Consider the following 18,763-nt stretch of genomic DNA (forward strand, 5'->3'; position numbering starts at 1 on the left):
CATTTTTCAGTCCATGCGCCAATCTGTGCACATATGGTATGACTGCAAAAATTTTTTGACGCTCTTTTTCCCGGAGTTTAGGTCGCGACCCATCCTTGACCCACCTTACCAATCTTCCACAAGCTTCCACAATTATATGCTGAGGGTACCCGCTTTCTTTCAGCCTCTTCACCTGGGACTCGACGCTTTCCTTGATAGCATGTGAGCAAGACTTGGTGATGGCCGCTTTTAGACAGGAAGTGACTATCCCGTTCTTTATGACTTTGGAGTGACAAGATGAATAATCAAGCAACGCTTTTTTGGCCCTAGGGTGGTATGCCCAACAAACATGTTTGGGGCGAAAATGCAAAGACAGATCTAGGAACTGGAGCCTTCCATCTCTTGGTACTTCTACTGTGAAATTGAGACCAGGGCCGCACTCCTTAAAAAGTTTTAGCACATTGACGACGGTGCGTTGGAGGTTGGGTTCAGAAGACAACACTAAGTAGTCATCAACATACCTACATGCCTTCCAAATTATCCCTCCTGATTTCTTTTCTATGACTCTGTCCACCTGAGCCAGAAAAATGTTGCTAAGGATGGGGGCTATGCGAGACCCGATACAAACACCAGTTCGCTGTACGGGAAATTTCCCGTTCCACCCTATGACCGTTGATTTGAGATAAAACGTGAGTATCTCCAAAAAAGACCCAACAGATACACCACATCGGGACACGAATGCGGCCTCGTCGTTGTGCTCCATAATGCATTCCTGGACACTTTTTATCATCTCGTTACTTGGCATTGAATAGTACAAGGAGGAAGAAGGAGGCGTAAGAACGGTACGAAAAACAAGAAAAACAAGAAATGAATGCAACATCAAACACAAAGCCCCGTTCGTTACCTGTGCCAGGGGGGTTGTGTACAGATTGCCGTTGTCGTGTGGCGCTCTATACATCGGCCAAACTGGACGATGCGTCAACGAGAGATTAGGAGAGCGCCGAAGATTGCTTGGGGGAGATTCTCTTGATAACCTCCCTAAACATTGCCGCACGTGCATTACAAACGACAAGGAAAAGAAAATCCAGTGTAAACCGCTTTTTGAAGAAACGACGATCCTATTCAGGCACAGGGAGCAACTCACGCGGGAGCTCATGGAAGCCTTTCATATGCGCATCAGTGGTGATAAGTGCATTAGTCAGACTTCCGTCCGCTTCTCTGATAGGGAGTATCTGTTCCTAACCAAATCATTGAGATTCACGGAGTAACTTGTGGTGTTCATGACGTTTGTTTGTTTTTGTTCTTGTTGGTTTCACTATTTATTCGAGCATTGTCTGGAATAAACCTTCAGTTGTGAGTAGCGCTCGTCTTTGTTTGTCTCGCTTGTCCTCGTTTTTCCGCGCCAACTTCTTCAGTATGCATTTCAACCAACTCGCCCGACTTTCTGCTCTCCTAAGTGTCCTTCCCGGTTCTCTGAAACATCTGAGGGATATGCACCTTGTGTCCTACCGACAAAGAGCGCTCTGAAACTTCTATGCCGTTATGTTGGTATTATGGTGCTACCTGTACTGAAAGCACATTGCCCCTCGTGGCAACAATGCCGAGAAGTGATGTACCATTTGGTAGGGAAAAAAATACTGAACATTGTCAATTAAGTTGAACAAGTTTCATTTTTTTTTCATTTCATGTAAAAGTTTAAACAAGGAGGCGGAACCCACTGAACACCTGCGGCTACAGCCCCTTCTATTTATACAATAACAGCACGGATGTCGTCCATGTGCGGCCTGTAGATCTGCTTATTCCTTCTATTTAACACATGACATTATACCTGCTATGCATTGGCCATATCAGCGTGACCGTATCTTGAGTTTCATACAGAATATTCATACTCTCAGCGTGGCTCGGTGGTTGTACACTGTGACGGAAATTAGAGCATCGTGTGTATGAGGGCCAGGAACCCCACAGAAATGTTCAGATAACTCGAATGCTGCTACGGCCGATGTATGGTGGCTCTGTAGCACAAGTAGATTCTTGCGAAAATATATATAATTGACAGTGCAACACATCAATCAGCGGGATGACCACCACACCCTATTCTGTTCAGTGTAATCAAACTATAGGCAAAACAGCAACGGGACAAAGGACGATTCTGAAGTACTGCGCCGTAAATTCATGCGCCGCTTTTTCTTTCAGGTTCCACGACATGGGGTACAGCGTTGTCGGCGTGGAATTCGTCGAGGAGTGCGTCATCGAGTACTTCCAAGAAAACGGCCTCGAGATAGAAGAGACAATGTGCCCCGTGATCAACTGCAAGATTATCCAGGTGTGCACACGCCATGAGGAGTATTGAGAGTACAGTGACTTGCGTGCTCGTACTCACCAATCATTCCTTTGTTTGTTTGTTTGTTTGTTTGTTTGTTTGTTTTTCAATTTCAATCAACCTTACCTTCCATGTTATAGTATTGACTATTCTCAATCGTCATGTTTTTTTAGGGTCCTACCGTACATTTTTTTCCTTTTCATAACCGACAACTGCCACCTTGACAGCAAGATCCATAGGCCAACAGCACTCAGCTTCAGCGCCAAAGTCGACGGTGGCCAACTGCGAAAAAGAAAATGCACAGATCACAAAACGCAACGTTCAAAAACGTGCCTCCTTGTGTACAAATCCACTGTAGAGCTACCATGACGTCGCGCTCCTCCCTCCACGTTTAGGTTTAATCCACTGAATACCTTCAGAGCGAGCACTGAATCTCTCACAAGAAAACTTATGTTTTCGTAACGTCCAAGAAAACTGCCAGTGTTAAGTTTACAGCGCATACTCACGACCTCTTATACAGTCGAATTCTGTAGAACCAAGATCGACAAATTCTCTCGCACTTCTGCATGGATAAAACCGTTGGCTGTGCGACATTATCTTCGCTCTTATAATGCTTTATAACCAAAAATATGGGCAAAAATTATTAGATTACCGCAATATCCAAGGGTAGCAATGAAGACATAAAAGTCTTCTTAATCTTTTTTCTACTTTGCAAGTCTTTATCTCCTTGCTTGTCTATTTGGTTGCCGTCGCTCATTTATTAGACTCAGTTAAGAATGAAGACAGTGAAAAAGCGACTATTAGAAAAACACCATCGCTTGTTAACAGATCGGGCCACTGATTTGCGGTATCAAAGTGTTTTCGGCTCTCGAAGAATTTTTTATCGTGATTAGATTTGTTTGTGCAGAGTGATTGCTTCTTTTGGGTATGTTCTGAAACCTAAAAGAAAATTAGATATATGGATTTTTGACAGCAGGATGAGACGAAGGCTGCCTCATTCAATGTTTAACTGTAACAAATTCCCCGCTGTCTCCTTTTGGCACACTCCGCACGCACCTTCTATCAGGGTGGCTGAGGTTCTTTCACTTCTTTCGCTGTTAGCATTCATGAAATAATTTCAACGTCCAGATAGTGCATTTTACAGATCTCCTGACAAGCCACGCAGAATTGCGTGATGCACTACAGTATAATATTATTGTTTAACTGATGCTCTCAAAAGGGAATTCGCTCCCAGTAATGACAAATACAAAAGCAACCTTTTTCACGGAACCCTTGTACGTACTTAATATCTTTTATCTCTGCTTACCGAAGAGTTGCTTTCTTTTGCACTGAACTTTTGCCTGAACTTTTGCACTCCGACACGAAGTGCTGTCAGGTGTATTCTTGGAACAATAAGGTTAACCAGGTCACCGCAAAACTGTTCGAGTCACCGTATCCTTATCAGAGCAGAAGCTCTGCAGACTGTAGGGAGATATCGTCATGTATGCACAATAAATGGCAGTCAGTATTGCGGTTATATTGAATTCACTGTATACAGTTTGTGAGAACAACACTAGCGCAATCAGCAAGGAAAGGGGTGGGGTTTTACCGCGCATTCATTTCTTAGCTGGAGAAGAACGACTGAATTTCCCAGATGACTCTGGGTGGAGAGGTAAAGGTTTAGCCAAAAATGCCGGCGTGTTTTCTTTTTCGGGATGACTTCTTACATCGAGCTAAAACCACTTTTATCATTTTTTCTCTTCATCCACGTAAATGCAGGAAAAATATAAATAAGCTCAATATTATGTTCTTTCGTGCTTAGGAGTTTTTAATGTGAATTCCATGCATCCGTTTGAAGCAGAAGGCAACGGCTGTTATCGTGGAGGTGGGTCTGGGAAAGAAATGGTTGCTTTCCTTAAACCCTCAAATGAAACTTGCAGTCTTATTTTATTTTAACCTAATCTACTGAGATGCTATGCATGTATTACGGCGTCCGGTTTCGTGATGACGCTCCCAAACACTGACGTCTACTCAATAATCCGAGTGCCTAGACAAGGCTTATTCCGCCCGTTTAATGCCGTGTACCTTTTTGCAGACTCCAAACCGCCATCTACGTGTCTTCGTATGCAGCATTTTCGATTTCAACAGGTAAGCATATGTTTAGTAAAAATTCTGACATTACGGAAATATCGAGGCAGCTCCCGAAATTGTACACCGGTGCAGCAACGCCTATACTGAAGGCGTTACGAGACCTGTGTAGGACATAGACCGTGCGTTATCTTGGGACTGCCCTACGAAATTGTAAAATGAACGACCCAGCCTGCATAGCTTAGGTATCACAGGCTTAAACCTATCAAAAAAGAAAATAATCCGTCAAAGTGAGGACAACTGATCGTTCTCCAGCCGTAGGCGAAAATAAAAGGAAGCGGGAAATGTGCTACATAAAGCACCAAAACCACATCCCGGGACATAGAAACCAATATTTTTTAACTAAGAAGGACATTTAAGATGAAAAGAGTCCCGGCCGGTGCCACAGTGTGTAACGGTCTTAGACAAGAGCACAGCAGTCAAATGAACAGCGCCTAGCTGCATTGATCTGCGTTCGAAGTACTGCTTTATATAAGCAGCGTTTTATTTGGCCATATTATGCAATATGTACCAGGGGAGAGGCAAAAGTAAGGAGAAAAAGCAAGCCTCCTAACAAAATCTGCACCATGCATTACACATCGGGGCACCGGCGGCTAAACGAGTGAACATATTCACAACAAAACGCTTCTGAAATGGGCACACATATTAAAGTGAAAAATTAAATTAAAGGCTCGAAGAAATGACTGTTTCAATCATAAAATTCCAAGCAGTATCAAGCAGAACAATGAAATCTTTGAGCAGTAGAACAGCTACACAAGTGTTTAGTAGCAAACAATACGCTTTTGAAAATAAATACACTCCTTGGAGAATAAAATGACTGACGCTATTATGAAGAGACGTTATATAAAGGATAACAACCGAACGGAAAATAATTAGTACAGTATTAGCGATTTCTGTGACTGCTTAATAAAAAGAAGGAAAAACCCTCTTCATTTTTTCCTAAATACACAAGCCATTGTACTTTCTTCTACAAGATATTGGTACGCATTTAGCAGGTATGCAATTTGGTTCTTTATGCTGTCGATTGAACACTCAACCGCAGCGGTGGCCAAGTGGTTGAGCATCCGCCTCGTATGCGGGAGGTGCGGGGTTCGATCCCCAGTGCCGCCGCGTACCCACCGGTGATACAATGGGTACAAGCTTTCGCCTGGTCTGGTGCTCGGCTTATTTAGGGTGAAATGCTTGGGAAATGGGTCTTTGACCCCACCTTGAGAAAAAGAAAAATACCTTGTGACATGGCGCTCTTTGGCCATAGCTGCCCTTGCGCCATAAAAATCCATAGTCATAGTCATTGAACATTCAGTTTCTGAGCTTGTAGTGGATAAGGGCAACACACTTACCTCATGTGTTATATTCCTAGCAAGATGAGTTTTATGGAAAGAAATGAAATCCTCCTTGATTATCAGGAAAATATTTTTCACACTGAAATGTTTCGTCTGGGATCCAGCGGAAACATATACATTCCTCCGGTATAAACCTTGAAACACGTTGGCAGCCTAGACACTTGTATCTACAAATCGACAGCTTTCTTTGCGGCACTTGTGTTTTTGCCAGCTTGCTGATATTGTGGCGGCGTTCCCACTGCGACGTGTGATGAAAGTATTTTTCTCGCGGGCTAGAGGAAAAACGATTCGGCATTAAGGCATGACATTCCGAATACAGGTATTCAAAACGGTAAATAAGGAGCGGACTCATGCGAAGGTCGGCCTATTGATTTCTGGGATGCTCCTTCCGTGCTCTCTAGCATTGTTATCGCACGGATTATTTATATGCTTTTCATGTTATGGTCATGAATGCAAGATCGGCCGACGCTGCTGTATAGACTTCTGTCATAATCGTGTGTCTTATTTCTCACTGTGATAGAGACGAACAAGTTCCGTGACACTATGAATATCTTTAGCGATGGTCAATTCAATCGCAGATTTGAAACACTTCCAGAACGACTTTTGGATTTTTGGGAGGAAATACATTCTTACAATTTGTGCAGAGTTAACGACAAGCCGTGAACAGAGGTCGAGGGCAGCAAGCATTGAGAGCAGAAAGCATTGAGAGGAGTGCCGCTCTATTATGCTTTCCATGAAAGCCAAGGGCCGCTGCCAACTTTTCGCTTCCTTCTTCCGTCTTCGCCGCGTCTTTCTTCGCGACGCCTTTCGCCGCTGTTCTGCAGCCAATCCGGTGCAAGTCTGTCACTACCCCTTCCCTTTCCTCATAACTATTGGCTATCTGATGATAGTTTTAAACATATAAATATCTTAGCGCTATGAGCTGCCGCAACGCGATTGAATTATCTTTCGGTACCAATCTGCGGATAAACAACTGGCCGACAGCAGGAACGCGTGCTTTCACTCTCCCTGACACATTCTATTTGGGCCCTCAGTTAGGTGTTACATTAGGGATCGCATCAAGCAGAGTATTCACGAATGTAAATAGCTCCTAGCAGTGCGCGTTCAGTGTATCTAAGTGAGAGTTCGTATTCTGTCGAAACGGTTTGCCACCATGTATACCCGATAGAGCAACTCCCGAGCACGAAGATATATAACTTTTTTGAATCGTGAGCGCGTCACTTTGCTCAGAAGCTGCCTTTGATGAGAACCCATAAAGCAATCGCAGGTTCACTTCGGTAGCATAGTCGATCACTGAATACGCCGCCAGCACAGCGCAAGAGGTGCATTACCACAGTGCCGGGCATCTGGAAGGCATCCCACTGCCCCTTGTAAGTTACCGTCTCACTGTCGTTAACCACACTTTGCAGACGTCGCACAAAAACTCAGCAGGCATGCTAGTAGAGTACTTGTGCGAAGGATAGAACAGAATTTGGACTAGTTTGGTAACGTAATGCTATCCTGAATAAATCCTTTATAACCTGCTGAGGAAGACAGGAGGGACCGAATGTTGGAATTGTGTTGACACAAATCTGGCGGTCGCCGCCACTCTCCATGAGTTGCTACGACACGAAGCCATCTGTTCCTTCGCAAGCATGCTTTACTACCTGCCAGATTTTGTTTCGCTTTTCAGTGTAAGTGCGTCAAGTTCGTAAACTTTCCATAAATTTGGTTCTTTTGTCAGGAAATGTACCGGGCTCATGGACATCGTCTGGGACAGATCTTCCTTTTCGGCCCTTCCTGAAGGAGACAGGCCTAGGTGGGCTTTTCTTGATAAACCTTGGCGGTGCATTCCATCCATGATTCGCATGGGTGAAATGCGCACAGAACTTCGTTTTCTGTATTATTTATTTCGACGACAATTACAAGCTTCGTAGACGATGGGCTACGAACATTGCGTGGAATCTCAGTTTATACAAACGAGGCAATTCCCGTCGGCAACGAAGTATCGCATAGAAAATATTAAACTCTTCGTAATTATCAAGAAATCTGTTGAGCACCTTACACTGGCTACTTTATTTGTAGCCGCAAAGATCGTTATTTAAGTGCAACTTTGGCCGTAATGACCCTGAAATTACTCCAGCCATCGCATTTTTCATGCGCTGGATATGTCATTTCTCAATGTGGAGGAGGCATAATGGGTCATTACAGCTTAGAGACCGGTAGGAAATAACAGGTATTGAGCGAAATAAGGAAGTAATTACTCATTTGTGTTCCCCAAGAGCAGCCATACGGCTTCAAAGGAAAGCTATACAGCTTTCACAGAAACTACATACGTGAAAAATTCGTCCTGGTCCGGGCTTCAAACCTGTATCACAAATACGCCCCGCCTTGGCGGGGCTTGGCCAAGGCGGGGCTTGCCAAGGCGGAATTCGCCAAGGGGAATTCGCCAAGGCGGGGCGTGGCGAATTCCACTAAACAAGGGAATACGTATAGAGCGTATATGCTTGCAAAAAAAGTACTTTCGCAGAAGAGTTTACAGATGCGCCTGGTCAATGCATATCTAGCTTGATAGTAAGCACTCGGGAAATGGAAATATAATAGGAGCCGATGAAAGGGTCACTGACTTCAATAGAATGAAGAATGAACCAACGGCAACACAAAGCATCAGCCAGAAAGGCGGCCATATGAGCTACAGGGCTTAAATTTCGAACGCAAACGAACGATATTATTTGATTTATGGGTGTAAGGGGAACAAGTTTCAGTTGAAGGCACTGAGTCGAGCGAAATTTAATCAATTTTTGGATATTATCCGAGGATACGCTTGGTGTTTCCAGCCACATTGAGTGGCGTCAAGGTACACTTGCCCAAATTTTTGTGACGTCACCGAACCCGGTGGTTATTCTCGGGGACAACCAGCGCTGGCCGACGAAGTCGACGTCATCAGCATTGTAGTAGTCTGGTCGACCATGACGTCAAGGCTTCCTTAAGAGCTGCACCGAAAATGCCGGTACAGAGTCGCTTGTAGCTAATTATTTTGAGCTGGTTTTCATAATTAGTTGTCGCGCAGGCCTCTTTAAAATAAATAGGACGTACACTATAAAATTTGGTGTCTGTAACCGTTTAAAGTGGATTGCTAGTGTTTTGAAAAAGGGAGCTTCGTATTTAATTGCCGCTACGGCCAACTAATGTAGTGCAATTAGAGGTGGTTACAAGGCACTAGAAACTTTCCCAGCGCTTAGGTGCAACTAAATGTGCGATTTTCATTTTTATGCTTAATATAATTTATTGCGCGTTTTCACCGTTAGTTTTCATCTGAACGAACCACCCTTCCGTTAGCAGTCATAGACGCAACAGTTGCTCCAACCTTTTCGTGCTGGTTGAACTGGACATCGTGGCCTAATTGCGTGAGTATTTCGGACAAAAATTGAGCTTTTTTTCCGCAAAACTGTTGTTGTGCAGATTTTTTTTAGACAAGGAAACAAAAAATCTTGTAGAGCTCGCAAGTTCAGTCATCTTTCCGAAATTTGCAGGAGCGCCCACCTCCTGCAGTGTTCGCCTCCTTGCTAGGTAGTTCAGAGTTTAGGACGGAATAGAGCTCGACTCAACCTCCTGCTCAAGCTTGTCATCTGTTATTCTAAAGCTTGATCTTAAGCTATTCCTTGCTGAGCTGCACATTTGAATCCGAAGATTAATGCTACAAAAAAGGTTACAAGTGCCTCATTTAATTAATAAGGAATTCGGGACAAGTTTTTCTTGTTTTTTTTTTGCTACAACATGGCGCTTCGCTTTGAACATAGAAAAATAGCACGTTGACACCATCGCGAAGTAGGAAAGAATACGAATGGCTGAGTGGCCGCTAGTGAAGCCCTGTAGGCCGCTGTGCTTAGCGGCATTAGCTGGGCGCTGTGCCGAATTATAGGTGATGATGGCGTTAATTTTGTTGATTAAAGTGCGCCAGTAGAGTAATTTTTTTGTTTGGCGTAGGGTTGAACAAAGGCTAAAGCTCCGCCCTTGTAGCCATATACAAACAGGCGCTTTCCCAACGGCACGTGCAATGAACCTGAGGCGCTCAAACCTTTTATAAGAAGCTCAGCAGCACTGGTTGTAAACTTCCACCACAACATTGGGCACCTAAAACTCACTATATAAGTCTCGAAAAAAAAATCGCGAGCACTTTATTGCCGCGCAGTTTAGATCATTTCTCATTAACCACCGCATCTACACTTTCGAACGATGAAGATGGTCGATTTAAAACAAAAAATCGGTTATACGGCCAGGGCAACGTAAGACGAAATTCAGCTTAGGTGGCGCATATATAGAAAGTAATTAGGTGACGTTGGGCAGCGCATCGAGTTACTGGCGGCTCTAACAGTACAATGCAGTCATTCAAAAGTACTGAGAACTGTACGTAATGTAATGTGTGCTACCCCTCGCACTCAACGCCCGCCGTGGACCGCAGTGTTAAATGTATTTTGTGACGGTCAGATTGAACATAACTTTTTCCGATGATTCATTCCATGCGTCTACTTTGAGAAGCTGACAATGCAAGAACTGCATGAAAACTGATGACACCTGGACAGGACAGAAGGGTCAGTGCGCACATGGTAAACAACGCTGAATTTCGAGCTGCCAAAGCATACCTGCGAAGCACGACTGGGCCCCTTCTCGCTGCACACCTCTTGTACAAAATGTCACACGAGCCACCACCAGCCATCGCTCGATCACAAGCTGTTGGCTTTGCGATTTCTTCGTGCTCTCATGCACCAGCCTCGTGCGCCGCAGCTGCCCTGTTCCATTTATAGTAGGATACGACTTAAGTCTGCAGTGAAGCTCCGCTCACATACAAGATCACCACAGAGGGTTCCCCCACGACAACGAAATAGCTTTTAAATTTTTCCTTGTTGCATAAACACAAATCTCATGAGAGGGCCAAATTACTAGCTAAGAATTGTGATGCCACTGACCTTTTATAGTAAAGCTAAATGTTGAAATATTGAAGCCGTTTTCTGCTGTCACGTTTACCGGAGTAATTCTGAACCATTGGGACGTGCGCTTTTGTTGCCAACTGCTGTTTTGTCTTTACTGCTCGGTTACAAAGATAACACATAACACTCGCTTAGGCACTCCTCGCCACTTACACCCTTTCCCCTGAGTAAATACTGAATTATGGAGACAAATTTTGTAACTCGTGGAAGAGAAATATCGGTGACACAAAGTTGTTTTTTTTACTTTTGTTTTTTGGACAGATACGCCAAGGTCATCAAGTCCCTCTTGGCACCTGGATTCTCGTACGGCTTGTATACCATGTACTACGACGCCCCTTGGTTCAAATGTACGTCCGCCACCAAACGGCCTCCTGTTGTTGTCCCGATTACGTTTATTACTGAGCTCACGTCTTTTTTATTTGAAATAATACTCGTTGGTCAAATCTGATTCTGGCGCAGTTTTGTTCAAGTTCGTATTTCTCCTTGAACTCCTACGTGCATGCTATCAAAAATTTTCCCCGTGATCGTTAATGCCTTTACAATTTAGATCAATGCATAGCTCGCAGACAACAGACTGAGCGATTAGGTTTAGCATTGCAGTATATTCTGGTCGCGGCATACATTACTAGTTCGGAAGAGTTGACTGTTTCGAATATGTTGCCTTGTTTGAAATACCTGTCTTCATTTGACAATGATCGCCACTGCTAACAAGTTCTGCGCATGAATAGTTATTTCAAGCTTATGACTTATGACAAATTTATAATTTTATAACAGTTCAGTGGTCCCGATGTTTTCCCATATTAATTTTAAATGCCAAGAGAAAACGCTGCCCCAAGGCATTTTCCGGGAAACCTCAAAATAACGACTCTCTCTTCGAAGGCACATGGCATGGTTCCACGATCTATGTGCTCGGGAGAGCATGTTGATTGAGTCTCCGATAGCTCGACCCTCGCTTCTGTCTCATCTAATATAACGTGGCCCTACTAACCTGTGGCGATCATTTCATCACTGCGCATGTCCCGTTAAGTGTTCTTACGTTTAGGAGGCCTTCCCAAATCACATAACCACAGATGTTGCACTCTTGAGAGCACCCGCTCTATCACTCACAAAGTGCCTGGTCATGATATACCACGACTTGCATCGTTTCACCTTAGGGGAGTTTCTCATGCAGGCATCGCTGTAAGACCCGTGTATCACGCAATTGCGGATGACGAGTGCAGAGTTTTGCTAGTATTCTTTCGTTCAGCTCACAGTTGTGTGATTGTTAACCCTTGTGTGTCTTTCTTTTCTATTCTTTTTCTCTTTTGGCAGTGAACCCACGAAGCACCACAGAAAGCGACCTCGAGCAACTTTTCGGTAAAGCATACGTTCTCTGCCTTCATTGCGCCGACAATATTCTAACCTTTCTAATAAGTTTTGTAGTACATTTATATTGGTTGAAATTGCTCTTTTATTCTGAAGCACGTCTCAGTACCAGAGTATCTTTGTAAAGTACAAATTTTACCCTTGTGCTGAGTTCCTCTATTGCAGCCATCCTGTATTTTTAAATTCCAGTTATGCTAAATATTGGAGCGACCATTTGAAATTTCAGAAGCCGAAAGAAAAGAAAAAAAGGGAACGCATTAACAAAAAAGTTAAAAGAGAGCACATTGCAGCCGTTTCATTTCTTTTTTTTTTACTGCCCTCGTCTCTCCGTTCCCCTAAGAGTAGTAGAGTACGATAGCGATGACGCGTTCCCCTTTTACGCACGCAGCAGTAGTCAACAGAAGTGAGTACTTTTTGCTCGATTACAAGGGTTCGGAATCTTTCGGTCTGACTTAAGAAACCGCGTGATTTTATGGTCCAGACAGAGAACGCGTGAATTCTTTCTTTCCAAGCAGTATGGGGTCACAGTTCCCACCTCTAGGCCGTGTTTTGCTGAGGTCTGATCGCAGTTCTTCCGTTCAGCAATTTCAAAGATGCGGGATAGCCTCCATTAGAAAAACTATTTTTTTATTGTCCTGACTTCTTCGTATATCTCTTGTCACGGAAAATGTTGCTAAGGAATACGAGCCACTGTTCATCTCAATAATTCCACGAAACGCGATGTGCAGTTTGCGACAGCGGCACACGATGTCGTTCTTTCGAGTGGTTGCTTTAATGATTGCACAAACTGCAGCAACATGTGCATCAGTCTTTTTTGCTACGAGCCGAGGCTATGCAGTATTTTCTCCGCTTATGTTGACTGAAAAAACAAAGTAAACACAGGAAACAATAAAGAAGACAGACCGTCCTGAACAAGGTCAGAATCATGATTCAGAATCATGTTTATTTATACAAGAAGGAAATACAGCTTGGATAAATATATACAGAAGGTGGTCCCGTAGTCAGCGCCTGCACTAGGATCTCCTCTCTGCAAACTCTGCAAACTTTGCTGCTTTAAATCCTACAAAAAAAAACATAGAACCGTGCATTACAAAAAGGAACGTTCTGCTGCGAAGCCTGTGCTACCGTTGTCTTGACAACGCATAGCGGAGCACAGATCTCTCTCGCCCATAACGCTTGATTCGTTGTGATACGACACTACGCTAACTTCGGCATATTCAATAAAACAAGAAAATAATTCGATTTCTTTATTGCACACCGATATTCACCGATATTACACACCGCTGCTGCAGCGATGGCGTAGATGTACAGCGCCTGCCTCGAATCCCCGGATCTCGAATCCCGGTGCCACGCAATTCTCCACCGAGTATGAAAAAAAAGCTCCGCGTGTCGATGGAATTGCATAAGGAGGAATGGGGTGTGGCCTGGTCTCGGAGACCAGAACTGACTACGCACTCCCTCACTAGAACAGGATCGGCCACCCTGGTGCAGTACTTGGTCATAACCTTCCATGAACAAACCCATTAACCCTCGACCTTCAGTCCCTAGCGGCTGCGAAGCAACTGATCAAGGCGGCGGTCACACCTGTGGCGCAGTGGAGGGTGCTAAGAATCTCTGGCTCCAGACAGGCCGCCATTGGAATCTGAACCTGGCAACGTTTAACTTTAGAACCTTATCTAGTGAGGCTAGCCTGGCAGTGCTATTCGAGGAGCCAGCGGTCACTAAATGGGTTGTCATAGGGCTCAGTGAAGTTAGGAGGACAAATGAGGCGTATGCATTACTAAGGGACGGACACATACTGTGCCATCGCGGATTAGCGGATAGACGAGAACTAGGTGTGGGCTTCCTCATTAATCAGGATAGCGTATAGACGAGAACTAGGTGTGGGATTCGTCATTAATCAGGATACAGCTGGCAGCGTAGAGTACCTCAATAGTATTAACGAAAATGTGGCACCTATCGTAATTAGGCTTAATAAGAGGTACAAGCACGAAGTGGTGCAAGCCTATGCGCCTGCATGTAGTCATGATGACCAGAATGTTGAAAGCTTCTACGAAGACATGGAATCGGCAATGAACAAAGCAAAAACACAGTACACTGTACTGATGGGCGACTTCAATGAGAAAGTGGGCAAGAAGCAGGCTGACGACCAGGCGGTAGGGGACTATAGGATAGGTTCTGGGAATAGCAGGGGAGAGCTATTAGTAGAGTTTGATTATAGAAATATATCACGCATCATAAATACTTTCTTCCGCAAACGAGAGAACAGGAAGTGGACCTGGAAGAGTCGTAATGGGGAGACTAAAAATGAAACTGACTTCATACTATGCGCTCACCCTGGTATCGTGCAGGATGTGGAGGCCCTCAGAAAGGTGCTTTGTAGCGACCAAAGAACGGCAAGGTCAAGAATTACCTTAGGCTTGAAGAGGGAACGGAAGAAGCTAGTGAACTGGAAGTCCATTGGCGAGATAGCCGTAAGAGCGAAAATAGAGGAATTCAGGATATCGCTGCAGAGCAGATATTCAGCTTTAACTGAGGAAGACGATCTTAAATTTGGTGCAATGACGGATAATCTGACAGCTATCATTACGGAGCGCGCAGTAGCAATAGGCGGTAGGACGGTTCGGCAGTATACCAGCAAGCTATCTCAGTAAACGAAAGGTCTGATTAAGAAACGTCAAAGCATGAGGGCGTCTAACCCTACAGGCAGAATAGAACTAGCAGAGCGATCGAAGTTAATAAATAAGCGCAACGTGGCCGACATAAGGACGTTTAATATGGAGAGAATCGAGAATGCTCTAAAGAACGAAGATAGCCTAAAAGCGGTGAAGAGGAAACTAGGCATAGGTAAAAACCAGATGTATGCGTTACGAGGCAAGGAGGGCAATGTCATTAGCAATATGGATAAGATAGTTAAATGAGCCGAAGAGTTCTACACAATTCTATACAGTAGCCAGTGTACTAAGAACGTTAATGATAAAGACAGTAGCCCACAGCAATGCGTCATCCCGCCAGTAATGAAAGAGGAAGTAAAAAAAGCCTTAGGAGCAATGCAGAGGGGAAAAGCAGCTGATGAGCATCAGGTAACAGAACATCAGTTCAAAGACAGAGGGGAGATTCTGCTAGAAAAACTAGCCACCCTGTATACGCAATGTCTTATGACCTCGACCGTACCAGAAGCTTGGAAGAACTCAAATATAATATTAATTCATAAGAAAAGAGACGCCAAGGACTTGAAAAATTACAGGCCGATCAGCTTACTGTCCATGCCTACAAGGTATATACCAAAGTAATCGCTAATAGAGTCAGGGCAACCTTAGACTTTAATCAACCAAATGATCAGGCAGGCGTTCCTAAAGGATGTTCCACAATAGACCATATTCACACTACCAATCAGACGGTAGAGAATTTCGCAGAATGAAGGATATATGTATATATAACCTTCATTGATTATGAGAAAGCATTCGACTCAGTGGAAACTTCAGCAGTTATACAGGCATTGCGGAATCAGGGTGTAGATTAACCTTGTGTGAAAATACTAGAAGATGTATATAGGAATTGTAAAGCTACCATTTTCCTCCATAAAGTCAGCAATAAAACACCAATAAGGAAGGGCGTCAGGCAAGGAAACACGGTGTTGCCAGTGCTATTCACCGCATGTTTACAGGAGGTATTCCGAGGCCCGAATTGGGAACAGTTGGGGATGAGAGTTAATGGAGAATACCTAAATAATCTGCGATTCGCTGACAACATTGCCTTGATGAGTCACTCAGGAGATGAACTACAAATCGTGATCAATTAGTTAGACAGAGCAGTACGGTGGGTCTAAAAATTAACATCCAGAAAACCAAAGTAATGTTCAACAGTCTAGCAAGAGAACATCAGTTCACAATTGGCAACGAGGTATTGGAAGGGCTAAATGAATACGTCTACTTAGGGCAGGTATGACCGCTGATCCGGATCATGAGAGGGAAATAACTAGAAGGATAAAGATGGAGCCCATATGGCAGGTTCTCTCAGATTATGAATGACAGGTTACGACTATCCATCAAGAGAAAAGAATACAACAGCGGTATCTTACCGGTACTCACCTACGGGGCGGAAACGTGGAGGCTAACGAAAAGCGTTCAGCTTAAATTAAGGACAGCGCAGTGAGCCATGGAAATTAAAATTGATATGCGTAACGTTAAGAGAACGGAAACGGGCAGAGTGGGTGAGGGAACAAAACGCGTGTTAATGACATCCTAGTGGAAATCAAGAGAAAGAAATGGGCTTGGGCAGGGCATGTAATGCGAAGGCAAAATAACTGCTGGTCCTTAAGGGTCATGGCGTGGATTCCAAGAGAAGGCAAGCGTAGCAGGGGCGGCAGAAAATTAGGTGGGCGGATGAGATTACGAAGTTTGCAGGCATAGGGTGGGCGCAGCTGGCAAAGGACGCTGTTGATTGGAGAGACATGGGAGAGGCCTTTGCCCTGCTGTTGTTGTAGTCAGGCTTATGATGATGATGATGACGATCTAAGCGCACCCCCAAACGATAACCATGGATGGGAGCCCAAAGATCCGACAAAATGAAAATAAAGGGCATAACAGATAACATGCCAATGAATGCCCGCTGTACATCCCTGGACCTCCAAAAGAACTTTGATGCAAGCTTAATTGCGTAGCGGCAAAAGCACTCCTGAATTCAACCACAGTGTGGCTGTAACACACGACAACAACGTAGAAAAAACTCGTGGCAAAGATTGTCTATGCAAAAGCAGAGTCATTGTGGTACTGGGGTCTCTGATAAACTTTGCACCATTAAGCCTCATGGGCTCTACACAGCTTTCAAGTGGCTACTTTTAATTTCCAGAAAAAACAAACGGTTTTCTTCCAGAGCGCCGGGGTCATCTAGTCCACGGCGCCCCCGTTTCAATAGAGGCGTAATTCAAGTCGCCGGTATGCTGTGCGATGATAGTGCGCTTTAAAAATTTCCAAGTGGACGAAATTTTCTCGAAGCCCTCCTCTGTGGCGTCCCTCATCACCCATGTCTTGCATTATGGCGCACGCCATCCATCACAAGCAATCACAAATGTAGTGTAAACCTCATGAGGTGCTCGCTAATCGCATTTTGTCCTCAAGGCACCTTTGTTCTCATGACAGAAAGCAAATATTGAAGGCAGATAAAAAAATGTTTCAGGTGAATATTTGCATTTTTGCACAGCAGTTGGACGCACTTGCAGAAGTAGGTAACACAACACAAGCTTTTTCAAATTAGATGCGTTCCTCACTCTTCTTGCTTCCTTACTGCTTATGCGTGTTCATTTCGACGAATGTACACAAAAACACCCTCGCCATTTTATATACGCCGTTTATATACGTTAAACTTCTTGAGGTTTTTCAGGTAACAAACTGAACGCATCCACTGTCCTAAACTGGAATCCCGATTTTTACGTATAGCCTTTTCTTCTCAATCCCCTCTGCCCCATCTCAACACTGATTTGACACGTGTAAGATTGACGCATTGGATGTGTGACACGGGAAGTAATACTGAAGCGTGAGCGACGATTGTTCCTTCAGTTTCCTGCTATCATCGCCTCGTTTTCTGCAGGCGATGTTGGGAGGCTTGTTCTGGTCGACACCTACACGGTCACGTATGACGACTTCATCAACGGCGCTCCGGTCACGTACTGCCTATGGCACTTGCGACAATCACATTCTTCACAGAGATCCAAAATCAACTGACACCATTTTTCTTACAGTGTTGACCAAATTGGAAATAAAAAAAGTGCTGTCAACATATCGGCTAAAAAGCTTCTGTCCGCCAAAGCTTTGTCTATTCGTCGCCCAGATGGAAAGTGTACTCTTCTTGCGCCGACAGGCAAAGTCTAAAAAAGACTTCGCTTGTCGGCGACGGCGTGGCACGCTGTAAAATTTCCGCCCTCACAAGAAGCTGGTGATGGGCACTATAGACCCAAATTAAAACCTAGATCAAGTGATTCCCTCACCCGCCGAGAGACTCGAAACGCTTACTGACTGAATGAAGCAGCGGGGGGCGCTTGGGGTCCTGTGTGCCAGCGAAACCGCTGCGGTACATTTGCACCCTTTAGCGCAAAAATACATACAGTCCGAAAGCCGCCGTATTTCAAGAAAGCGCTTTATTGACCTAAAAAGCACAATATACTCCGAAATATTTCTGCATGCATATGTTTCAGTCCACTTATTCGCGATAGCGAAAACGCGTGTGAGTGTATATATATATTCCCATATGCACCTTGGTTTCGGTGACTGTTGGCTTCCTTCATAAGTTTGCCAAATGAGCCCCTCTTTATATATATATATATATATATATATATATATATATATATATATATATATATATATATATATATATATATATATATATATATATATATATATATGTGTGTATATATATATATATATATATATATATATATATATATATATATATATATATATATATATATATATATATATATATATATATATATATAAAAGGAGGGGCTCATTTGACAAACTTATGAAGGAAGCCAACAGTCACCGAAACCAAGGTGCATATGGGAATGTTTCTACTGTTTAGTGGCAATCAATGGGAGAATAATATTTTGATTAATCGGTCACATAAAGAAAATTACTTCGAAAGCAGCAGAAAAAACCACCATG

General features: G+C 43.8%; 1 protein-coding gene across 2 annotated transcripts in view; it reads left to right on the forward strand.

Annotated features, from left to right (window-relative positions):
- LOC144134990 (thiopurine S-methyltransferase-like) overlaps positions 1-17,863 on the forward strand; it is a 33,228-nt gene extending 15,365 nt beyond the window's left edge. Inside the window, exons 3-8 of one of the 2 annotated variants that reach the window (XM_077667776.1) lie at positions 2,173-2,302; positions 4,374-4,426; positions 7,493-7,567; positions 10,998-11,083; positions 12,048-12,092; positions 17,691-17,863. In XM_077667776.1, the coding sequence (XP_077523902.1) occupies positions 2,173-2,302; positions 4,374-4,426; positions 7,493-7,567; positions 10,998-11,083; positions 12,048-12,092; positions 17,691-17,824 (523 nt within the window). In that variant the 3' untranslated portion in view covers positions 17,825-17,863. The remainder of the gene's footprint in view (positions 1-2,172; positions 2,303-4,373; positions 4,427-7,492; positions 7,568-10,997; positions 11,084-12,047; positions 12,093-17,690) is intronic. The other variant, XM_077667777.1, reaches the window with a different exon arrangement.
- The last annotated feature ends 900 nt before the right edge of the window (positions 17,864-18,763 follow it).

This window comes from Amblyomma americanum, chromosome 5, assembly GCF_052857255.1.
Source record: "Amblyomma americanum isolate KBUSLIRL-KWMA chromosome 5, ASM5285725v1, whole genome shotgun sequence".
Lineage (NCBI taxonomy): Eukaryota > Metazoa > Arthropoda > Arachnida > Ixodida > Ixodidae > Amblyomma > Amblyomma americanum.